The sequence below is a fragment of the Bombina bombina genome, chromosome 3 (assembly GCF_027579735.1).
Source record: "Bombina bombina isolate aBomBom1 chromosome 3, aBomBom1.pri, whole genome shotgun sequence".
Taxonomy (NCBI): domain Eukaryota; kingdom Metazoa; phylum Chordata; class Amphibia; order Anura; family Bombinatoridae; genus Bombina; species Bombina bombina.
In genome coordinates, this window is record NC_069501.1 from 100,486,915 (window position 1) to 100,513,370 (window position 26,456).

At 41.7% G+C, this 26,456-nt stretch overlaps 1 protein-coding gene across 1 annotated transcript in view; it reads right to left on the minus strand.

Annotated features, from left to right (window-relative positions):
- The window catches only part of TTC3 (tetratricopeptide repeat domain 3), a 410,905-nt gene that overhangs the window by 339,107 nt on the left and 45,342 nt on the right, over positions 1–26,456 (minus strand). Inside the window, exon 5 of the mRNA XM_053705936.1 lies at positions 19,910–19,995. Coding sequence (XP_053561911.1) covers positions 19,910–19,995 — 86 coding nt within the window. The remainder of the gene's footprint in view (positions 1–19,909; positions 19,996–26,456) is intronic.

The following is a 26,456-nucleotide window of genomic DNA, read 5'->3' on the forward strand; positions in this document are numbered from 1 at the left end:
CTGCCACCACCATGCTTCACTGTGGGTATGGTGTTCTTTTGGTGATATGCAGTGTTTTTGAGCCAAACATATCTTTTGGAATTATGGCCAAAAAAGCTAAACCTTGGTTTCATCAGACCATAAAACCTTTTCACACAATGCTTTTGGGAGACTTCGGTTGTGTTTTTTGCAAAAAATAGCCGGGTTTGGATGTTTTTCTTCATAAGAAAAGGCTTCTGTCTTGCGACCCTACCCTATAGCCCAGACATATGAAGAATATGGGAAATTGTTGTCACATATACCACACAGCCAGTACTTGCCAGATATTCCTGCAGCTCCTTTAATGTTGCTGAAGGCCTCTTGGCAGCCTCCCAGACCAGTTTTCTTCTCGTCTTTTCACCAGTTTTGGAGGGACGTCCAATTCTTGGTAATGTCACTGCTGTGCCACATTTTCCTTACTTGATGATGACTGTCTTCACTGTGTTCCATGGTATATCTAATGCCTTGGAAATTCTTTAGTACCCTTCTCCTGACTGATACCTTTCAACAATAAGATCCCTATGATGCTTTGGAAGCTTTCTGCAGACCATGGCTTTTGCTGTAGGATGCGACTAAGTAAATGTCAGGATAGACCTACTAGAACAGCTGAACTTTATTTGGGGTTAATCAGAAGCACCTTAAATGATTGCAGGTGTGTACGGACTCGTATTTAACATGATTTTGAATGTGATTGCTTAATTCTGAACACAGCTACAACCCCTTCAACAAAGTATCAGTTTAAGGGTGTGCACACTTATGCAACCATGTTATTTTATTTTTTTTATTTTTACTTCTTTCCACCTAAAATATTTCAGTTTGTTTTTGAATTGAGTTGTACAGTTTATAAGTTACATTTAAGGTGGAAAAAGTTCTGAAAACAGAATTTATGCTTACCTGATAAATTACTTTCTCCAACGGTGTGTCCGGTCCACGGCGTCATCCTTACTTGTGGGATATTCTCTTCCCCAACAGGAAATGGCAAAGAGCCCAGCAAAGCTGGTCATATGATCCCTCCTAGGCTCCGCCTACCCCAGTCATTCGACCGACGTACAGGAGGAAATATGCATAGGAGAAACCATATGATACCGTGGTGACTGTAGTTAGAGAAAATAATACATCAGACCTGATTAAAAAAACCAGGGCGGGCCGTGGACCGGACACACCGTTGGAGAAAGTAATTTATCAGGTAAGCATAAATTCTGTTTTCTCCAACATAGGTGTGTCCGGTCCACGGCGTCATCCTTACTTGTGGGAACCAATACCAAAGCTTTAGGACACGGATGAAGGGAGGGAGCAAATCAGGTCACCTAAATGGAAGGCACCACGGCTTGCAAAACCTCTCTCCCAAAAATAGCCTCTGAAGAAGCAAAAGTATCAAATTTGTAAAATTTGGCAAAAGTGTGCAGTGAAGACCAAGTCGCTGCCCTACATATCTGGTCAACAGAAGCCTCGTTCTTGAAGGCCCATGTGGAAGCCACAGCCCTAGTGGAGTGAGCTGTGATTCTTTCAGGAGGCTGCCGTCCGGCAGTCTCATAAGCCAAACGGATAATGCTTTTAAGCCAAAAAGAAAGAGAGGTAGAAGTTGCTTTTTGACCTCTCCTTTTACCAGAAGAAACAACAAACAAAGAAGAAGTTTGTCTGAAATCTTTAGTGGCCTCTAAATAGAATTTTAGAGCACGGACTACGTCCAAATTGTGTAACAAACGTTCCTTCTTTGAAACTGGATTCGGGCACAAAGAAGGTAAACTATCTCCTGGTTAATATTCTTGTTGGAAACAACTTTCGGAAGAAAACCAGGCTTAGTATGCAAAACCACCTTATCTGCATGGAACACCAGATAGGGCGGAGAACACTGCAGAGCAGATAACTCAGAAACTCTTCTAGCAGAAGAAATTGCAACCAAAAACAAAACTTTCCAAGATAATAACTTAATATCTACGGAATGTAAGGGTTCAAACGGAACCCCTTGAAGAACTGAAAGAACTAGATTAAGACTCCAGGGAGGAGTCAAAGGTCTGTAAACAGGCTTGATTCTAACCAGAGCCTGAACAAACGCTTGAACGTCTGGCACAGCTGCCAGCCTTTTGTGAAGTAAAACAGATAACGCAGAAATCTGTCCCTTCAGAGAACTTGCAGATAATCCCTTCTCCAAACCCTCTTGTAGAAAGGATAAAATCCTAGGAATTTTTATCTTGTTCCATGGGAATCCTTTAGATTCACACCAATAGATATATTTTTTCCATATCTTATGGTAAATTTTTCTAGTTACAGGCTTTCTAGCCTGAATCAGAGTATCTATTACAGAATCTGAAAACCCACGCTTTGATCAAATCAAGCGTTCAATCTCCAAGCAGTCAGTTGGAGAGAAACCAGATTCGGATGTTCGAATGGACCTTGAACAAGAAGGTCCTGTCTCAAAGGTAGCTTCCATGGTGGAGCCGATGACATATTCACCAGGTCTGCATACCAAGTCCTGCGTGGCCACGCAGGAGCTATCAAGATCACCGAAGCCCTCTCCTGGTTGATCCTGGCTACCAGCCTGGGAATGAGAGGAAACGGTGGGAAAACATAATCTAGGTTGAAGGTCCAAGGTGCTACTAGTGCATCCACTAGAGTCGCCTTGGGATCCCTGGATCTGGACCCGTAACAAGGAACCTTGAAGTTCTGACGAGGCGCCATCAGATCCATGTCTGGAATGCCCCATAATTGAGTTATTTGGGCAAAGATTTCCGGGTGGAGTTCCCACTCCCCCGGATGGAATGTCTGACGACTCATAAAATCCGCTTCCCAATTTTCCACTCCTGGGATGTGGATTGCAGACAAGTGGCAGGAGTGATCCTCCGCCCATTGAATTATCTTGGTTACTTCCTCCATCGCCAGGGAACTCCTTGTTCCCCCCTGATGGTTGATATATGCAACTGTCGTTATGTTGTCTGATAGAAACCTTATGAATTTGGCCTTTGCTAGATGAGGCCAAGCCTTGAGAGCATTGAATATCGCTCTCAGTTCCAGAATGTTTATCGGGAGAAGAGATTCTTCCCGAAACCATAGACCCTGAGCTTTCAGGGGTTCCCAGACCGCTCCCCAGCCCACCAGACTGGCGTCGGTCGTGACAATGACCCACTCTGGTCTGCGGAAGCTCATTCCCTGTGACAGGTTGTCCAGGATTAGCCACCAACGGAGTGGATCTCTGGTCCTTTGATCTACTTGAATCGTCGGAGACAAGTCTGTATAATCCCCATTCCACTGTCTGAGCATGCACAGTTGTAATGGTCTTAGATGAATTCGTGCAAAAGGAACTATGTCCATTGCTGCAACCATCAATCCTATTACTTCCATGCACTGCGCTATGGAAGGACGAAGAACAGAATGAAGAACTTGACAAGAGCTTAGAAGTTTTGATTTTCTGACCTCTGTCAGAAAAATCCTCATTTCTAAGGATTCTATTATTGTTCCCAAGAAGGGAACTCTTGTTGACGGGGAAAGAGAACTTTTTTCTATGTTCACTTTCCATTCGTGAGATCTGAGAAAGGCTAGGACGATGTCCGTATGAGCCTTTGCTTTTGACAGAGATGACGCTTGAATCAGGATGTCGTCCAAGTACTGTATTACTGCAATGCCCCTTGGTCTTAGAACCGCTAGAAGGGACCCTAGTACCTTTGTGAAAATTCTCGGAGCAGTGGCTAATCCGAATGGAAGTGCCACAAACTGGTAATGCTTGTCTAGAAAAGCGAACCTTAGGAACTGATGATGTTCCTTGTGGATAGGAATATGGAGGTACGCATCCTTTAAATCCACCGTGGTCATAAGGATTTTGAGATCTAGAATTGGTCTGAATGTTCCCTCTTTTTTGGGAACTATGAACAGGTTGGAGTAAAACCCCATCCCTTGTTCTCTTATTGGAACTGGATGAATTACTCCCATCTTTAACAGGTCTTCTACACAATGTAAGAATGCCTGTCTTTTTATTTGGTTTGAAGATAATTGAGACCTGTGGAACCTTCCCCTTGGGGGTAGTTCCTTGAATTCCAGGAGATAACCTTGAGAAACTATTTCTAGTGCCCAAGGATCCTGAACATCTCTTGCCCAGGCCTGAGCAAAGAGAGAAAGTCTGCCCCCCACCAGATCCGGTCCCGGATCGGGGGCCATCCCTTCATGCTGTTTTGGTAGCAGTGGCAGGCTTCTTGGCCTGCTTACCCTTGTTCCAGCCTTGCATCGGTCTCCAGGCTGTTTTGGGTTGAGAAGTATTACCCTCTTGCTTAGAGGATGTAGAAGTAGAAGCTGGTCCGTTTCTGCGAAAGGGACGAAAAACAGAATATATGTTTACCTGATAAATTACTTTCTCCAACGGTGTGTCCGGTCCACGGCGTCATCCTTACTTGTGGGATATTCTCCTCCCCAACAGGAAATGGCAAAGAGCCCAGCAAAGCTGGTCACATGATCCCCCCTAGGCTCCGCCTTCCCCAGTCATTCGACCGACGTAAAGGAGGAATATTTGCATAGGAGAAACCATATGATACCGTGGTGACTGTAGTTAAAGAAAATAAATTATCAGACCTGATTAAAAAACCAGGGCGGGCCGTGGACCGGACACACCGTTGGAGAAAGTAATTTATCAGGTAAACATAAATTCTGTTTTCTCCAACATAGGTGTGTCCGGTCCACGGCGTCATCCTTACTTGTGGGAACCAATACCAAAGCTTTAGGACACGGATGAAGGGAGGGAGCAAATCAGGTCACCTAGATGGAAGGCACCACGGCTTGCAAAACCTTTCTCCCAAAAATAGCCTCAGAAGAAGCAAAAGTATCAAATTTGTAAAATTTAGTAAAAGTGTGCAGTGAAGACCAAGTCGCTGCCTTACATATCTGATCAACAGAAGCCTCGTTCTTGAAGGCCCATGTGGAAGCCACAGCCCTAGTGGAATGAGCTGTGATTCTTTCAGGAGGCTGCCGTCCGGCAGTCTCGTAAGCCAATCTGATGATGCTTTTAATCCAAAAAGAGAGAGAGGTAGAAGTTGCTTTTTGACCTCTCCTTTTACCAGAATAAACAACAAACACGGAAGATGTTTGTCTAAAATCCTTTGTAGCATCTAAATAGAATTTTAGAGCACGCACTACATCCAAATTGTGCAACAAACGTTCCTTCTTTGAAACTGGATTCGGACACAAAGAAGGCACGACTATCTCCTGGTTAATGTTTTTGTTAGAAACAACTTTCGGAAGAAAACCAGGTTTAGTACGTAAAACCACCTTATCTGCATGGAACACCAGATAAGGAGGAGAACACTGCAGAGCAGATAATTCTGAAACTCTTCTAGCAGAAGAAATTGCAACCAAAAACAAAAAACTTTCCAAGATAATAACTTGATATCAACGGAATGTAAGGGTTCAAACGGAACCCCCTGAAGAACTGAAAGAACTAAATTGAGACTCCAAGGAGGAGTCAAAGGTTTGTAAACAGGCTTGATTCTAACCAGAGCCTGAACAAAGGCTTGAACATCTGGCACAGCTGCCAGCTTTTTGTGAAGTAACACAGACAAGGCAGAAATCTGTCCCTTCAAGGAACTTGCAGATAATCCTTTCTCCAAACCTTCTTGAAGAAAGGATAGAATCTTAGGAATTTTTACCTTGTCCCAAGGGAATCCTTTAGATTCACACCAACAGATATATTTTTTCCATATTTTGTGGTAAATTTTTCTAGTTACAGGCTTTCTGGCCTGAACAAGAGTATCAATGACAGAATCTGAGAACCCTCGCTTTGATAAGATCAAGCGTTCAATCTCCAAGCAGTCAGTTGGAGTGAGACCAGATTCAGATGTTCGAACGGACCTTGAACAAGAAGGTCTCGTCTCAAAGGTAGCTTCCATGGTGGAGCCGATGACATATTCACCAGGTCTGCATACCAAGTCCTGCGTGGCCACGCAGGAGCTAACAAGATCACCGATGCCCTCTCCTGATTGATCCTGGCTACCAGCCTGGGGATGAGAGGAAACGGCGGGAATACATAAGCTAGTTTGAAGGTCCAAGGTGCTACTAGTGCATCTACTAGAGTCGCCTTGGGATCCCTGGATCTGGACCCGTAGCAAGGAACCTTGAAGTTCTGACGAGAGGCCATCAGATCCATGTCTGGAATGCCCCACAATTGAGTAATTTGGGCAAAGATTTCCGGATGGAGTTCCCACTCCCCCGGATGAAATGTCTGACGACTCAGAAAATCCGCTTCCCAATTTTCCACTCCTGGGATGTGGATTGCAGACAAGTGGCAGGAGTGAGTCTCCGCCCATTGAATGATTTTGGTCACTTCTTCCATCGCCAGGGAACTCCTTGTTCCCCCCTGATGGTTGATGTATGCAACAGTCGTCATGTTGTCTGATTGAAACCGTATGAACTTGGCCTTTGCTAGCTGAGGCCAAGCCTTGAGAGCATTGAATATTGCTCTCAGTTCCAGAATATTTATCGGGAGAAGAGATTCTTCCCGAGACCAAAGACCCTGAGCTTTCAGGGGTCCCCAGACCGCGCCCCAGCCCACCAGACTGGCGTCGGTCGTGACAATGACCCACTCTGGTCTGCGGAAGCTCATCCCCTGTGACAGGTTGTCCAGGGACAGCCACCAACGGAGTGAAACTCTGGTCCTCTGATCTACTTGTATCGTCGGAGACAAGTCTGTATAGTCCCCATTCCACTGACTGAGCATGCACAGTTGTAATGGTCTTAGATGAATTCGCGCAAAAGGAACTATGTCCATTGCCGCTACCATCAAACCTATTACTTCCATGCACTGCGCTATGGAAGGAAGAGGAACAGAATGAAGTATTTGACAAGAGTTTAGAAGTTTTGATTTTCTGGCCTCTGTCAGAAAAATCCTCATTTCTAAGGAGTCTATTATTGTTCCCAAGAAGGGAACCCTTGTTGACGGAGATAGAGAACTCTTTTCTACGTTCACTTTCCACCCGTGAGATCTGAGAAAGGCCAGGACAATGTCCGTGTGAGCCTTTGCTTGAGGAAGGGACGACGCTTGAATCAGAATGTCGTCTAAGTAAGGTACTACTGCAATGCCCCTTGGTCTTAGCACCGCTAGAAGGGACCCTAGTACCTTTGTGAAAATCCTTGGAGCAGTGGCTAATCCGAACGGAAGTGCCACAAACTGGTAATGCTTGTCCAGGAATGCGAACCTTAGGAACCGATGATGTTCCTTGTGGATAGGAATATGTAGATACGCATCCTTTAAATCCACCGTGGTCATGAATTGACCTTCCTGGATGGAAGGAAGAATTGTTCGAATGGTTTCCATTTTGAACGATGGAACCTTGAGAAACTTGTTTAGGATCTTGAGATCTAAGATTGGTCTGAATGTTCCCTCTTTTTTGGGAACTACGAACAGATTGGAGTAGAACCCCATCCCTTGTTCTCCTAATGGAACAGGATGAATCACTCCCATTTTTAACAGGTCTTCTACACAATGTAAGAATGCCTGTCTTTTTATGTGGTCTGAAGACAATTGAGACCTGTGGAACCTCCCCCTTGGGGGAAGCCCCTTGAATTCCAGAAGATAACCTTGGGAGACTATTTCTAGTGCCCAAGGATCCAGAACATCTCTTGCCCAAGCTTGAGCGAAGAGAGAGAGTCTGCCCCCCACCAGATCCGGTCCCGGATCGGGGGCCAACATCTCATGCTGTCTTGGTAGCAGTGGCAGGTTTCTTGGCCTGCTTTCCTTTGTTCCAGCCTTGCATTGGTCTCCAGGCTGGCTTGGCTTGAGAAGTATTACCCTCTTGCTTAGAGGACGTAGCACTTGGGGCTGGTCCGTTTCTGCGAAAGGGACGAAAATTAGGTTTATTTTTGGCCTTGAAAGACCTATCTTGAGGAAGGGCGTGGCCCTTGCCCCCAGTGATATCAGAGATAATCTCTTTCAAGTCAGGGCCAAACAGCGTTTTCCCCTTGAAAGGAATGTTAAGCAATTTGTTCTTGGAAGACGCATCCGCTGACCAAGATTTTAACCAAAGCGCTCTGCGCGCCACAATAGCAAAACCAGAATTTTTCGCCGCTAACCTAGCCAATTGCAAAGTGGCGTCTAGGGTGAAAGAATTAGCCAATTTGAGAGCATGAATTCTGTCCATAATCTCCTCATAAGAAGAATTATTATTGAGCGCCTTTTCTAGCTCATCGAACCAGAAACACGCTGCTGTAGTGACAGGAACAATGCATGAAATTGGTTGTAGAAGGTAACCTTGCTGAACAAACATCTTTTTAAGCAAACCTTCTAATTTTTTATCCATAGGATCTTTGAAAGCACAACTATCTTCTATGGGTATAGTGGTGCGTTTGTTTAGAGTAGAAACCGCCCCCTCGACCTTGGGGACTGTCTGCCATAAGTCCTTTCTGGGGTCGACCATAGGAAACAATTTTTTAAATATGGGGGGAGGGACGAAAGGTATACCGGGCCTTTCCCATTCTTTATTTACAATGTCAGACACCCGCTTGGGTATAGGAAAAGCTTCGGGGGGCCCCGGGACCTCTAGGAACTTGTCCATTTTACATAGTTTCTCTGGAATGACCAAATTCTCACAATCATCCAGAGTGGATAACACCTCCTTAAGCAGAGCGCGGAGATGTTCCAATTTAAATTTAAATGTAATCACATCAGGTTCAGCTTGTTGAGAAATTTTCCCTGAATCTGAAATTTCTCCCTCAGACAAAACCTCCCTGGCCCCCTCAGACTGGTGTAGGGGCCCTTCAGAACCAATATCATCAGCGTCCTCATGCTCTTCAGTATTTTCTAAAACGGAGCAGTCGCGCTTTCGCTGATAAGTGGGCATTTTGGCTAAAATGTTTTTGATAGACTTATCCATTACAGCCGTTAATTGTTGCATAGTAAGGAGTATTGGCGCACTAGATGTACTAGGGGCCTCCTGTGTGGGCAAGACTGGAGTAGACGAAGGAGGGGATGATGCAGTACCATGCTTACTCCCCTCACTTGAGGAATCATCTTGGGCATCATTTTCTCTAAATTTTGTGTCACATAAATCACATCTATTTAAATGAGAAGGAACCTTGGCTTCCCCACATTCAGAACACAGTCTATCTGGTAGTTCAGACATGTTAAACAGGCGAAAACTTGATAACAAAGTACAAAAAACGTTTTAAAATAAACCGTTACTGTCACTTTAAATTTTAAACTGAACACACTTTATTACTGCAATTGCGAAAAACTATGAAGGAATTGTTCAAAATTCACCAAAATTTCACCACAGTGTCTTAAAGCCTTAAAAGTATTGCACACCAAATTTGGAAGCTTTAACCCTTAAAATAACGGAACCGGAGCAGTTTTTATATTTAACCCCTTTACAGTCCCTGGTATCTGCTTTGCTGAGACCCAACCAAGCCCAAAGGGGAATACGATACCAAATGACGCCTTCAGAAAGTCTTTTCTATGTATCAGAGCTCCTCACACATGCATCTGCATGTCATGCTTCTCAAAAACAAGTGCGCAATAGAGGCGCGAAAATGAGGCTCTGCCTATGATTAGGGAAAGCCCCTAGAGAATAAGGTGTCCACTACAGTGCCTGCCGGTTATTTTACATAATTCCCAAGATTAAATTAATTCCTCAAGGCTATGGAGGATAAAATATATTTATATATAAATCGATTTAGCCCAGAAAATGTCTACAGTCTTAAAAAGCCCTTGTGAAGCCCTTTTTTTCTTTCTGTAATAAAAATGGCTTACCGGATCCCATAGGGAAAATGACAGCTTCCAGCATTACATCGTCTTGTTAGAATGTGTCATACCTCAAGCAGCAAAAGTCTGCTCACTGTTCCACCAACTGAAGTTAATTCCTCTCAACAGTCCTGTGTGGAACAGCCATCGATTTTAGTAACGGTTGCTAAAATCATTTTCCTCTTACAAACAGAAATCTTCATCTCTTTTCTGTTTCAGAGTAAATAGTACATACCAGCACTATTTTAAAATAACAAACTCTTGATTGAATAATAAAAACTACAGTTAAACACTAAAAAACTCTAAGCCATCTCCGTGGAGATGTTGCCTGTACAACGGCAAAGAGAATGACTGGGGAAGGCGGAGCCTAGGAGGGATCATATGACCAGCTTTGCTGGGCTCTTTGCCATTTCCTGTTGGGGAAGAGAATATCCCACAAGTAAGGATGACGCCGTGGACCGGACACACCTATGTTGGAGAAATTATTTATTTTTGTCTCATTTTTTTACATCACAGAAACCTGACATTTTAACAGGGGTGTGTAGACTTTATTTATATATATATATATATATATATATATATATATATATATATATATATATATATATATATATATATATATATATATATATTTAATTATTTTGCCCCCTTTTCCTGTAATTCCATTCTGAAATTGTGAGCATTTCAGGTCCTGTAAAAAAATGAAAGTGCAGAATATTATATTCCACACAGCCATTGGCTGCACACTATTTACAACTGTCCCAAAATTGGCCACAGTATAGAAGGTTACCTAAGTTACAATATTTTTTTTTATTTTTTTTTAAACTTGTACTATCTGAATCATGAAAGTTTGTGATTTCCATGTCCCTTTAATGGTTCTGATTATAAAGCAGATAAAATGTTCACATTGTATTAAATTCACTTTAACCTTCCATGTGAATAATTTCAGTGTAAGAAAATCCCAGTTTTCCTTGAGATATTATCAGCTCTCCAAATATTTGTGTAGTGTGAACTCTTCTAGACTTTTGTGATTTTTTTTTATTATTATTTTATTAACTTCTGATTAGCAAAATTTAAGCCAATATTAAAGGGACAGTCTACTCCAAAATTGTGATTGTTAATAAATATATATAATATATATATAATTCCTTTATTACCCATTTCCCAGTTTTGCATAACCAACACAGTTACATTAAAGGCACATTAAACACTTTGAGATGGTAATATACAAGGATAAATAAATGTGAAAATTTGGAGAATGTAAAATTTTTTAATTAAATTAGGATTCATTTTTGTCAAACTCTTTTATTGTTTTTTTTCTTCTTTTTTTTAAATATATTTATTGAACACCGAGTGAGTTTGGACAGGGGTAGGAACATGCATAAAATGTAAAAATGGGTTAATCCAACGCTGAGTAAATCAGAATATTGTGGAATTTTAAAATGTATCTAATATTTATAGGTTTAGATTTTTTTATACCTATTAATTTTCTGTATAAACTGCAAGATGGTTCATGGTGCCAAAAACAAATGTTATCTTCTGATTTTCAATTATCAATCGTTTAAAAAAATATATATAAAATACTAAAATTATATAGTGTTATAAGAAGGTGAACAGATAAATGTGGGCCAACAAAGTTTGGGTTTGAAATCATTTAAGAATAATGATTTCTGTGCTGCCATTTCATATGTAAACCATAGAAAATGACAAAAAAAATGTTTGCATTTCACATAGAGGCGTTTTCCTATATTATAATGATACAGGAATATACATTGTTTATTTCAGTTTCAGACAGGCCCACTTGTACCTAATCCAGAGCAAGAAGTAAATCAGACGCACATGTTTTGGAGCAAAATCTAGCTGAAGTTGCGATTTTAAAAATAGCAAGTGTCCAACTTAAAGAGAAACTAATGTCACACTTAATGAGGCACCAGCTCACGCTAAGCATGTGCAAGAGTTCAGTGTATACATATGAGTCTGTAATTGGCTGATGGCTGTCATATGATACAGGGGCCCAGCAAATGGAAGGAAATTTTAAAATGTTAGAAAAACCTATTGTCCATTTAAAATTCCCTAAGTGCTATTGCATTAGCTTCTTATTAAGCACACATTAACCCCTTAATGACCGCAGCACTTTTCCATTTTCTGTCCGTTTGGGACCAAGGCTATTTTTACATTTCTGCGGTGTTTGTGTTTAGCTGTAATTTTCCTCTTACTCATTTACTGTACCCACACATATTATATACCGTTTTTCTCGCCATTAAATGGACTTTCTAAAGATACCATTATTTTCATCATATCTTATAATTTACTATAAAAAAATTTATAAAATATGAGGAAAAAATTGAAAAAAACACACTTTTTTAACTTTGACCCTCAAAATCTCCTACACTTCAACAACTACCAAAAAACTCCCATGCTAAATAGTTTCTAAATTTTGTCCTGAGTTTAGAAATACTCAATGTTTACATGTTCTTTGCTTTTTTTTGCAAGTTATAGGGCAATAAGTACAAGTAGCACTTTGCTATTTCCAAAAATCTTTTAAAAAAATTAGCGATAGTTACATTGGAACACTGATATCTGTCAGGAATCCCTGATTAACCCTTCACATATATATATTTTTTAAAAGAACACAACCTAAGGTATTAAACATGGGGTATTTTGACTCTTTCCATGCAACTATTTTACCACCAATCTATGCCAAAGTTTGAAAAAAAAAAAAAAAAGTGGTGATTTTTTGACAAAATAGCAATTCAAGAATACATTTACTGAGAACGCTAAGGGTTACTGCCAAATAACACCCCAATATGTCTTCAGCAGCATCTCCTGAGTACAGTGATACCACCCATGTATAGGTCTGTTGGGTTCTCTGGGGGCTAAAAGGCCTTATTTTTAGGGGGCGCATTCCAGTTTTTTAATTTGGAATTTTCACATCTGTCGTCATGCACCCATGTCCTATTTGGGACATTTCTGAAGCCGGACAATGCAAATTACCCCCATCAAACCATATATTTTTAAAAAGTAGACACCCTAGGGTATTTCAAATGCTGGTATTTTAACACTTTGCATGCACTAATTCAACCACCAGTCTTTGTCAAACTTTTGGGTAGTCATTTTGGTGTGTTATTTTTCACACGCATTGTACTTTAGGCATGGATTCTCAGTTCCTGTTATATGTTACTGCCAAAAAAAACCTCAATATGTATTCAACAACATCTCCTGAGTACAGTGATACCCCCCATGTATAGGTGTGTCGGGTTCTCTGGGGGCTAAAAGGCCTTAATTTTAGGGGGGGCATTCCAGTTTTTCAACTTGGAATTTTCACATCTGTCATCATGCACCCATGTCCTATTTGGGACATTTCTGAAGCCGGCCAATGTAAATTACCCCCATCAAACCATATATTTTTGAAAAGTAGACACCCTAGGGTATTTCAAATGCTGGTATTTTAACACTTTCCATGCACTAATTCAACCACTAGTCTTTGTCAAACTTTTAGGTAGTCATTTTTTTGCATTATTTTTCACACACATTGTACTTTAGGCATATATTCTCAGTCCCTGTTATGTGTTACTGCCAAAAAAAACCTCAATATGTATTCAACAACATCTCCTGAGTACAGTGATACCCCCCATGTATAGGTGTGTCGGGTTCTCTGGGGGCTAAAAGGCCTTAATTTTAGGGGGCGCATTCCAGTTTTTCAACTTGGAATTTTCACATCTGTCATCATGCACCCATGTCCTATTTGGGACATTTCTGAAGCCGGCCAATGTAAATTACCCCCATCAAACCATATATTTTTGAAAAGTAGACACCCTAGGGTATTTCAAATGCTGGTATTTTAACACTTTCCATGCACTAATTCAGCCACTAGTCTTTGTCAAACTTTTAGGTAGTCATTTTTTTGCATTATTTTTCACACACATTGTACTTTAGGCATATATTCTCAGTCCCTGTTATGTGTTACTGCCAAAAAAAACCTCAATATGTATTCAACAACATCTCCTGAGTACAGTGATACCCCCCATGTATAGGTGTGTCGGGTTCTCTGGGGGCTAAAAGGCCTTAATTTTAGGGGGCGCATTCCAGTTTTTCAACTTGGAATTTTCATATCTGTCATCATGCACCCATGTCCTATTTGGGACATTTCTGAAGCCGGCCAATGTAAATTACCCCCATCAAACCATATATTTTTGAAAAGTAGACACCCTAGGGTATTTCAAATGCTGGTATTTTAACACTTTCCATGCACTAATTCAACCACTAGTCTTTGTCAAACTTTTAGGTAGTCATTTTTTTGCATTATTTTTCACACACATTGTACTTTAGGCATATATTCTCAGTCCCTGTTATGTGTTACTGCCAAAAAAAACCTCAATATGTATTCAACAACATCTCCTGAGTACAGTGATACCCCCCATGTATAGGTGTGTCGGGTTCTCTGGGGGCTAAAAGGCCTTAATTTTAGGGGGCGCATTCCAGTTTTTCAACTTGGAATTTTCACATCTGTCATCATGCACCCATGTCCTATTTGGGACATTTCTGAAGCCGGCCAATGTAAATTACCCCCATCAAACCATATATTTTTGAAAAGTAGACACCCTAGGGTATTTCAAATGCTGGTATTTTAACACTTTCCATGCACTAATTCAACCACTAGTCTTTGTCAAACTTTTAGGTAGTCATTTTTTTGCATTATTTTTCACACACATTGTACTTTAGGCATATATTCTCAGTCCCTGTTATGTGTTACTGCCAAAAAAAACCTCAATATGTATTCAACAACATCTCCTGAGTACAGTGATACCCCCCATGTATAGGTGTGTCGGGTTCTCTGGGGGCTAAAAGGCCTTAATTTTAGGGGGCGCATTCCAGTTTTTCAACTTGGAATTTTCACATCTGTCATCATGCACCCATGTCCTATTTGGGACATTTCTGAAGCCGGCCAATGTAAATTACCCCCATCAAACCATATATTTTTGAAAAGTAGACACCCTAGGGTATTTCAAATGCTGGTATTTTAACAATTTCCATGCACTATTTCAACCACTAGTCTTTGTCAAACTTTTGGGTAGTCATTTTTTTTGTGTTATTTTTCACACACGTTGTACTTTAGGCATATATTCTCAGTCCCTGTTATGTGTTACTGCCAAAAAAAACCTCAATATGTATTCAACAACATCTCCTGAGTACAGTGATACCACCCATGTATAGGTGTGTTGGGTTCTCTGGGGGCTAAAAGGCCTTATTTTTAGGGGGCGCATTCCAGTTTTTCAACTTGGAATTTTCACATCCCATGCACCCATGTCCTATGTAGGACATTTCTGAAGCCGGCCAATGTAATTTACCCCCATCAAACCATATATTTTTGAAAAGTAGACACCCTAGGGTATTTCAAATGCTGGTATTTTAACACTTTCCATGCACTAATTCTTTGTCAAACTATTAGGCAGTCATTTTTTGTGTGTTATTTTTCACACATATTGTACTTTAGACATGAATTCTCAGCTCCTGTTATGTGTTACTGCCAAAGAAGACCCCAATATGTGTTCACCAACATCTCCTGAGTACAGTGATACCACCTATGCATAAGTTTCTTGGCTTGTTCGGGGGGTGTAATGCCAAATGTCCAACATGCGTTTGTGATTTTTTTTTCACATTTAACATATTTTCTTTGCCTATTGTCTTTTTGGGGGTATTTTAACATACCCCAATTTATTTGTTTCCATGAATGTGCATATTTTTGAAATGTTGACACCCCAAGGTATTGTATATGGTGTGCTTTGATGCATTTGAAGTAACTGTTTTAGCTAAAAAAAATTGGAGAAAGTGTATGGTGGCATTTTTTCAATTTTCATTTTTACACACACATTGCTTTTTGACTATGATTTAGGAGAGACTGTTGTAAGTTAGTGCAAAAAAATACTTCAGGTTGTTTTCTGCTAGGCACCCTGAGTACACCTATGCCCCCCATGCATAGGTTTGCCAGGATTTTGGGAAGGTTATGTTACAATTTTATGACTTGTGATTTTAGTTATTAAGTGAGAGTATTTCTTCTGATAGGCCTATCTTTAGTTTGGGGCCTATTGTAAACCCCACTTTTATTTATTGCCATGAATGTGCATATTTTTGAAATGTTGACACCCCAAGGTATTGTATATGGTGTGCTTTGATGCATTTGAAGTAACTGTTTTAGCTAAAAAAATTGGAGAAAGTGTATGGTGGCATTTTTTCAATTTTCATTTTTACACACACATTGCTTTTTGACTATGATTTAGGAGAGACTGTTGTAAGTTAGTGCAAAAAAATACTACAGGTTGTTTTCTGCTAGGCACCCTGAGTACACCTATGTCCCCATGCATAGGTTTGACAGGGGTTTTTGTAAAAAAAAAAAAAAAAAGAACAGCCCCATTTTAGAAAAAAAAATATATTAGTGAAATGTAAAAATCTGGCACATTAAAAGTAAAAAAAATAACAAAAAATTTAACAGTAAACATAACAAAAAAAAATAACAGCAAATTTATTTATTTTTTAAAAATTGACCATTGTATGGTACCGCTTGAAGCAGTCCCCAATGCAGAGTCCAGGCTGTCCAGGGCAATCAGGACAGTGATATACAGTGTCCCTTCTCTGCCCCCTCTTGGTACAGACTCTGCATTTTTTTTGTGGTCTCTGCTTTGCGGCAGTAGGGGGGATTTTAAAAATAAAATGAGTAGCCCCAACTCTGCTCTCTCCCATCACCGCCCGGGGAGCAGGTGCATCATGGTACAAAATCCCCGAAATGATCTGGAGCTGAAATTGTAAAAAAGTCAGTTTCATTCCGGGGTTTGCTTTTTTGAACAACAAAAAAGCGTTGTGGGTTGCAATCTGCATTAGGTAAATTGCAACCTTTTTGTACCAGGCCCTTGTCTTCCGCATAATTAGGTAGGGCTGCAGCAGCTGATCTGCCAGATCAACCCCACCCATATGTCTGTTATAAGACTTGATGCACACTGGCTTCCTTATGATCTCAGCTCTGCCACGTACAGAGACCGCCACCGTCCTCTCTGTGTGGATGGTGGTAAGAAGGTATACATCCTTCTTGTCTCTGTACTTCAGTGCCAACAGCTCCTCTTGGCGCAGAGCAGAGGTCTCCCCCCTTCGTAGCCGGGTGCGTACAAGTTGTCCTGGGAAACCTTTGCGGTTCTTTTTAATAGTACCGCAAGCTACTGTATCAAAGCAATACAGTAGCTTGAACAAAAGGACACTTGTATAAAAATTGTCTAAGTACAAGTGATACCCTTTGTTCATTAGGGGTAATATCAGGTCCCAGACAATCTTGCCAGTGGTTCCCATATGTTCTGGGCAACCTGGAGGGTCAAGGTGGCTATCCTTTCCCTCATACACCCGGAAGGCCTGAGTATACCCAGTCTCGCTCTCACAGAGCTTATACACCTTTACCCCATACCTGGAGCGCTTGGAAGGAATATACTGCTTGAATCCCAGCCTTCCCTTATACTTCATCAGGGATTCATCAACGCATATATTCCTTCCAGGTGTATAAGCCTCTGCAAACCTGGCAGAAAAGTGGGTAATCAGGGGGCGGATTTTATACAGCCTGTCAAATTGGGGATGCTCCCTAGGGGGGCACAGGCTGTTGTCGCTGAAGTGCATGAAATGAAGAATCATTTCATATCTCTGCCTCGACATACTCTGGGAGAAAATGGGGGTAGAGCAGATGGGGCTACTGCTCCAGTAGGAGCGAACGGAGGGTTTCTTTATGATGCCCATCAGCATAGTCAATGCCCAGAATTTTTTAAATTCTGGCACATTGATGGGGGCCCATTGCTGCTTTGCCAAATATGTTTCAGGCTTTGCAGCACGGTACTGATGGGCATATAAATTAGTTTGGGCGACAATGTTCCCCAATACATCATCACCCAGAAACACCTCCAGAAACTGTTGGGGGCTAAAACCTGCCACATCTATATTTATGCCAGCATTTGCTGTGAAGGGTGGGATATCTGGCCTCTGGAGATGAGGCGTTACCCACTCTTCAGCGGCAATGGCAGCAACACGCCTCCTTCTAGCAGGGGGGCTGGCAGGGGGGCTAGCAGCCACAGATACATCACTATCAGTTGAGACTGCATCTAATGATGTATCTGAGCATATGGCAGGGTCAAAATTGGGGTCTGAGTCAGACATAGAGGCATCTGACTCTGACGCAAGGATGGCATACGCCTCCTCAACACTATATCTTTTCTGTGACATTTTTGTATCTGTCACAGAAAACCAAAATTAATTAATTAACTAAATGGCCTTTGTTTGTTTTTTTAAAAAGTACAGCTATGCTAATGCCAGTGATTTATAGCGATCACTGGCAAGCTAGGGGTTAAATACTCTTTAAATCAAATTAAATTAGCTAAATGGCTCTGAAAGGAGCCTTTGGGTTTTTAAAAAATGACAACAACAAAAATTAACCCCTAAAAAAATGCACAGACAGCAAAAATGTACAGCTATGCTAATGCCAGTGATTTATAGCGATCACTGGCAAGCTAGGGGTTAAATACTCTTTAAATTAAATTAGCTAAATGGCTCTGAAAGGAGCCTTTGGGTTTTTAAAAAATAACAACAACAAAAATTAACCCCTAAAAAAATTCACAGACAGCAAAAAAGTACAGCTATGCTAATGCCAGTGATGTATAGCGATCACTGGCAAGCTAGGGGTTAAATACTATTTAAATTAAATTAAATTAGCTAAATGGCTCTGAAAGGAGCGTTTAGGTTTTTAAAAAATTACAACAACAAAAATTAACCCCTAAAAAATGCACAGACAGCAAAAAAAGTACAGCTATGCTAATGCCAGTGATGTATAGCGATCACTGGCAAGCTAGGGGTTAAATAGTCTTTAAATTAAATTAAATTAGCTAAATGGCTCTGAAAGGAGCCTTTGAGTTTTTAAAAAAAAATACAACAACAAAAATTAACCCCTAAAAAAATGCACAGACAGCAAAAAAAAGTGCAGCTGTGCTACTGCCAGTGATTTATAGTGATCACTGGCAAGCTAGGGGTTAATGGCTCTGAAAAGAGCCTTTGGATTTTAAATTTTTTAACAAATAAAAGAAATAAATCTCTCTCTGCTAAAATACAGGTCTCTCTCTTTCTCCAACAAAATGGCAAGTGAGGAGAGGGAGGGAGATCCACACTGATCAGAGTCAATATTTACAAATATTGACATGATCAGACAAATGGGAGATTTTATTATTATTATTTTTTTTTTCTAAGAAGGCTCAGATTGGGTGACCCTAGCTTGCCCCTATGGTGAGACAGGCTAGGGACACCCCCAGATGCCCCATGATGCACCGGGCATCGCCATTTTGGAAGCCTCATGGGGGAGGGGGGGGGGGCGCTATATGTGGGCTTTATTATTTTATATATTATTTTTTTTTCACAAATTTATTTTTATTTATATACTAACTAACTTAGCACACTAGCAGAGCATCGGAAGCGTGTCCGATCGCTTCCGATGCTCTGCTGCACTGCCGGGCTCCACGTGGAGCAAAACCGGAAGTGATCACTCAAGGGGGAGTGATCGCTCCGGTCCCGGCACTCCGTAACAGCACTGCAGGGATGCCCAGACATCGAGGCATCCCTGCAGTACTGTAATAGTGCCTGGAAGCGATCTTGATCGCTTCCAGCACTCACTTTAGCCGAGGACGTGCAGGGTACGTCGTCAGGCGTTAACTGCCTTTTTTTTTCAGACGTACCCTGCACGTCCTCGGTCACTAAGGGGTTAATTAAGCAATTCTATTCTTTAAAAAGACAGATTTTTTTAAGCGTTTAACTGCATATAGACTAGAACAGTGATGGCGAACCTTGGCACTCAAGATGTTTCAAACTACATTACCCATGATGCTCAACTGGACTACACACTGCCAAAGCATCATTGGAAATGTAATATTGAAACATCTGGAATGCCAAGGTCCACTATCACTGGACTAGAATATCCCTCATAGGTGCTTAGTTTTAGAAACCCATCTAGCTACGCATGTTAAATCACCATTCCTGCATCTTAAAACTACTGGCATGCCTAAAAATATAAGTTGCATAGGAACCCTACAACTAGGGATGCAAGAGCAGAAGTAGTAGTAGAACATTTAAAATACAGAACAAAAAATAAATGTAAATTAACATTCCTACCCCAGCGCATGCGCTACACAAAGTGCTCCTGAACCACGAAACGATGGTGGTGCGCTCTTTTGCCATCCACATTATATAATGCGCATCTGGGGAGACAAAAAATATATACACACACAATACAGTTAATTTAGATATCATTAGAAGCTTTAAAAGTACTAACAAAAGTCTTGTACACTAGAGGGGGGGGCATCTAAAAAGGAAGATGATTCCTCTTTCAATTTGCAGATGCCAGTTTATGAATCACTACAGATATAATTGATTGCTAATATGTACACCATAAAAAAGGACATAAAACTGAATTCAGGATAAAATACTTACGAATAGAAAAACAGAATTTATGTTTACCTGATAAATTACTTTCTCCAACGGTGTGTCCGGTCCACGGCGTCATCCTTACTTGTGGGATATTCTCTTCCCCAACAGGAAATGGCAAAGAGCCCAGCAAAGCTGGTCACATGATCCCTCCTAGGCTCCGCCTACCCCAGTCATTCGACCGACGTTAAGGAGGAATATTTGCATAGGAGAAACCATATGGTACCGTGGTGACTGTAGTTAAAGAAAATAAAATATCAGACCTGATTAAAAAAACCAGGGCGGGCCGTGGACCGGACACACCGTTGGAGAAAGTAATTTATCAGGTAAACATAAATTCTGTTTTCTCCAACATAGGTGTGTCCGGTCCACGGCGTCATCCTTACTTGTGGGAACCAATACCAAAGCTGTAGGACACGGATGAAGGGAGGGAGCAAATCAGGTCACCTAAATGGAAGGCACCACGGCTTGCAAAACCTTTCTCCCAAAAATAGCCTCAGAAGAAGCAAAAGTATCAAACTTGTAAAATTTGGTAAAAGTGTGCAGTGAAGACCAAGTCGCTGCCCTACATATCTGATCAACAGAAGCCTCGTTCTTGAAGGCCCATGTGGAAGCCACAGCCCTAGTGGAATGAGCTGTGATTCTTTCGGGAGGCTGCCGTCCTGCAGTCTCGTAAGCCAATCTGATGATGCTTTTAATCCAAAAGGAGAGAGAGGTAGAAGTTGCTTTTTGACCTCTCCTTTTACCGGAGTAAACAACAAACAAGGAAGATGTTTGTCTAAAATCCTTTGTAGCATCTAAATAGAATTTTAGAGCGCGAACAACATCCAAATTGTGCAACAAACGTTCCTTCTTTGAAACTGGTTTCGGACACAGAGAAGGTACGATAATCTCCTGGCTAATGTTTTTGTTAGAAACAACTTTTGGAAGAAAACCAGGTTTAGTACGTAAAACCACCTTATCTGCATGGAACACCAGATAAGGAGGAGAACACTGCAGAGCAGATAATTCTGAAACTCTTCTAGCAGAAGAAATTGCAACTAAAAACAAAACTTTCCAAGATAATAACTTAATATCAACGGAATGTAAGGGTTCAAACGGAACCCCCTGAAGAACTGAAAGAACTAAATTGAGACTCCAAGGAGGAGTCAAAGGTTTGTAAACAGGCTTAATTCTAACCAGAGCCTGAACAAAAGCTTGAACATCTGGCACAGCTGCCAGCTTTTTGTGAAGTAACACAGACAAGGCAGAAATCTGTCCCTTCAGGGAACTTGCAGATAACCCTTTTTCTAATCCGTCTTGAAGGAAGGATAAAATCTTAGGAATCTTAACCTTGTCCCAAGGGAATCCTTTAGATTCACACCAACAGATATATTTTTTCCAAATCTTGTGGTAAATCTTTCTAGTTACAGGCTTTCTGGCCTGAACAAGAGTATCAATAACAGAATCTGAGAATCCTCGCTTCGATAGAATCAAGCGTTCAATCTCCAAGCAGTCAGCTGGAGTGAAACCAGATTCGGATGTTCGAACGGACCCTGAACAAGAAGGTCTCGTCTCAAAGGTAGCTTCCAAGGTGGAGCCGATGACATATTCACCAGATCTGCATACCAAGTCCTGCGTGGCCACGCAGGAGCTATCAAGATCACCGACGCCCTCTCCTGATTGATCCTGGCTACCAGCCTGGGGATGAGAGGAAACGGCGGGAACACATAAGCTAGTTTGAAGGTCCAAGGTGCTACTAGTGCATCCACTAGAGCCGCCTTGGGATCCCTGGATCTGGACCCGTAGCAAGGAACTTTGCAGTTCTGACGAGAGGCCATAAGATCCATGTCTGGAATGCCCCACCGCTGGGTGACTTGGGCAAAGATTTCCGGATGGAGTTCCCACTCCCCCGGATGCAATGTCTGACGACTCAGAAAATCCGCTTCCCAATTTTCCACTCCTGGGATGTGGATAGCAGACAGGTGGCAGGAGTGAGACTCCGCCCATAGAATGATTTTGGTCACTTCTTCCATCGCTAGGGAACTCCTTGTTCCCCCCTGATGGTTGATGTACGCAACAGTCGTCATGTTGTCTGATTGAAACCGTATGAACTTGGTCCTCGCTAGCTGAGGCCAAGCCTTGAGAGCATTGAATATCGCTCTCAGCTCCAGAATATTTATCGGTAGAAGAGATTCTTCCCGAGACCAAAGACCCTGAGCTTTCAGGGATCCCCAGACCGCGCCCCAGCCCATCAGACTGGCGTCGGTCGTGACAATGACCCACTCTGGTCTGCGGAACGTCATCCCTTGTGACAGATTGTCCAGGGACAGCCACCAACGGAGTGAGTCTCTGGTCCTCTGATTTACTTGTATCTTCGGAGACAAGTCTGTATAGTCCCCATTCCACTGACTGAGCATGCACAGTTGTAATGGTCTTAGATGAATGCGCGCAATAGGAACTATGTCCATTGCCGCTACCATCAACCCGATCACTTCCATGCACTGAGCTATGGAAGGAAGAGGAACGGAATGAAGTATCCGACAAGAGTCTAGAAGTTTTGTTTTTCTGGCCTCTGTGAGAAAGATCCTCATTTCTAAGGAGTCTATAATTGTTCCCAAGAAGGGAACCCTTGTTGACGGGGATAGAGAACTCTTTTCCACGTTCACTTTCCAGCCGTGAGATCTGAGAAAGGCCAGGACGATGTCCGTGTGAGCCTTTGCTTGAGGAAGGGACGACGCTTGAATCAGAATGTCGTCCAGGTAAGGTACTACTGCAATGCCCCTTGGTCTTAGCACCGCTAGAAGGGACCCTAGTACCTTTGTGAAAATCCTTGGAGCAGTGGCTAATCCGAAAGGAAGCGCCACGAACTGGTAATGTTTGTCCAGGAATGCGAACCTTAGGAACCGATGATGTTCCTTGTGGATAGGAATATGTAGATACGCATCCTTTAAATCCACCGTGGTCATGAATTGACCTTCCTGGATGGAAGGAAGAATAGTTCGAATGGTTTCCATCTTGAACGATGGAACCTTGAGAAACTTGTTTAAGATCTTGAGATCTAAGATTGGTCTGAACGTTCCCTCTTTTTTGGGAACTATGAACAGATTGGAGTAGAACCCTATCCCTTGTTCTCTTAGTGGAACAGGATGAATCACTCCCATTTTTAACAGGTCTTCTACACAATGTAAGAACGCCTGTCTTTTTATGTGGTCTGAAGACAACTGAGACCTGTGGAACCTCCCCCTTGGGGGAAGTCCCTTGAATTCCAGAAGATAATCCTGGGAGACTATTTCTAGCGCCCAAGGATCCAGAACATCTCTTGCCCAAGCCTGAGCGAAGAGAGAGAGTCTGCCCCCCACCAGATCCGGTCCCGGATCGGGGGCCAATATTTCATGCTGTCTTGGTAGCAGTGGCAGGTTTCTTGGCCTGCTTTCCCTTATTCCAGCCTTGCATTGGTCTCCAAGCTGGCTTGGCTTGAGAAGTATTACCCTCTTGCTTAGAGGACGTAGCACTTTGGGCTGGTCCGTTTTTACGAAAGGGACGAAAATTAGGTCTATTTTTCGCCTTGAAAGGCCGATCCTGAGGAAGGGCGTGGCCCTTACCCCCAGTGATATCAGAGATAATCTCTTTCAAGTCAGGGCCAAACAGCGTTTTCCCCTTGAAAGGAATGTTTAGTAGCTTGTTCTTGGAAGACGCATCAGCCGACCAAGATTTCAACCAAAGCGCTCTGCGCGCCACAATAGCAAACCCAGAATTCTTAGCCGCTAACCTAGCCAATTGCAAAGTGGCGTCTAGGGTGAAAGAATTAGCCAATTTGAGAGCATTGATTCTGTCCATAATCTCCTCATAAGGAGGAGAATCACTATCGAGCGCCTTTATCAGCTCATCAAACCAGAAACATGCGGCTGTAGTGACAGGGACAATGCATGAAATTGGTTGTAGAAGGTAACCCTGCTGAACAAACATCTTTTTAAGCAAACCTTCTAATTTTTTATCCATAGGATCTTTGAAAGCACAACTATCCTCTATGGGTATAGTGGTGCGTTTGTTTAAAGTAGAAACCGCTCCCTCGACCTTGGGGACTGTCTGCCATAAGTCCTTTCTGGGGTCGACCATAGGAAACAATTTTTTAAATATGGGGGGAGGGACGAAAGGAATACCGGGCCTTTCCCATTCTTTATTAACAATGTCCGCCACCCGCTTGGGTATAGGAAAAGCTTCTGGGAGCCCCGGCACCTCTAGGAACTTGTCCATTTTACATAGTTTCTCTGGGATGACCAACTTTTCACAATCATCCAGAGTGGATAATACCTCCTTAAGCAGAATGCGGAGATGTTCCAACTTAAATTTAAATGCAATTACATCAGGTTCAGCCTGTTGAGAAATGTTCCCTGAATCAGTAATTTCTCCCTCAGACAAAACCTCCCTGGCCCCCTCAGATTGGGTTAGGGGCCCTTCAGAGATATTAATATCAGCGTCGTCATGCTCTTCAGTAACTAAAACAGAGCAGCCACGCTTACGCTGACAAGGGTTCATTTTGGCTAAAATGTTTTTGACAGAATTATCCATTACAGCCGTTAATTGTTGCATAGTAAGGAGTATTGGCGCGCTAGATGTACTAGGGGCCTCCTGAGTGGGCAAGACTCGTGTAGACGAAGGAGGGAATGATGCAGTACCATGCTTACTCCCCTCACTTGAGGAATCATCTTGGGCATCATTGTCATTATCACATAAATCACATTTATTTAAATGAACAGGAATTCTGGCTTCCCCACATTCAGAACACAGTCTATCTGGTAGTTCAGACATGTTAAACAGGCATAAACTTGATAATAAAGTACAAAAAACGTTTTAAAATAAAACCGTTACTGTCACTTTAAATTTTAAACTGAACACACTTTATTACTGCAATTGCGAAAAAACATGAAGGAATTGTACAAAATTCACCAAATTTTCACCACAGTGTCTTAAAGCCTTAAAAGTATTGCACACCAAATTTGGAAGCTTTAACCCTTAAAATAACGGAACCGGAGCCGTTTTAACACTTTAACCCCTTTACAGTCCCTGGTATCTGCTTTGCTGAGACCCAACCAAACCCAAAGGGGAATACGATACCAAATGACGCCTTCAGAAAGTCTTTTCTAAGTATCAGAGCTCCTCTCACATGCGACTGCATGCCATGCTTCTCAAAAACAAGTGCGCCACACCGGCGCGAAAATGAGGCTCTGCTTATGCTTTGGGAAAGCCCCTAAGAAATAAGGTGTCTAATACAGTGCCTGCCGATATTATAATATCAATATACCCAGATAAAATGATTCCTCAAGGCTAAATATGTGTTAATAATGAATCGATTTAGCCCAGAAAAGTCTACAGTCTTAATAAGCCCTTGTGAAGCCCTTATTTACCATCGTAATAAACATGGCTTACCGGATCCCATAGGGAAAATGACAGCTTCCAGCATTACATCGTCTTGTTAGAATGTGTCATACCTCAAGCAGCAAGAGACTGCACACTGTTCCCCCAACTGAAGTTAATTGCTCTCAACAGTCCTGTGTGGAACAGCCATGGATTTTAGTTACGGTTGCTAAAATCATTTTCCTCATACAAACAGAAATCTTCATCTCTTTTCTGTTTCTGAGTAAATAGTACATACCAGCACTATTTCAAAATAACAAACTCTTGATTGAATAATAAAAACTACAGTTAAACACTAAAAAACTCTAAGCCATCTCCGTGGAGATGTTGCCTGTACAACGGCAAAGAGAATGACTGGGGTAGGCGGAGCCTAGGAGGGATCATGTGACCAGCTTTGCTGGGCTCTTTGCCATTTCCTGTTGGGGAAGAGAATATCCCACAAGTAAGGATGACGCCGTGGACCGGACACACCTATGTTGGAGAAATATACTTTATGATTTTCTTTCATTATTTCATCCCCACTGAATAAATTTAATTATAAAAATTGGGAGGGGGTTTAGACTCCAGTGAGAATTGGAAGCGTATATTTATTGGAGTCGCACACTGAAAAATAAAAACTTAATTTACATAATTAATTTACATATTTATTTAAATCCTACACATGTTACTGGAAATACTGAGCTTCTTTTCCCCTCTCTTGGTGTGCCTGACCCAGAAGTGTAATTCAATCTTAAAGGGACAGTCTAGTCCAAAAAAAACTTTCATGATTCAGATAGGGCATGTAATTTTAAACAATTTTCCAATTTACTTTTATCACCAATTTTTTTTTGTTCTCTTG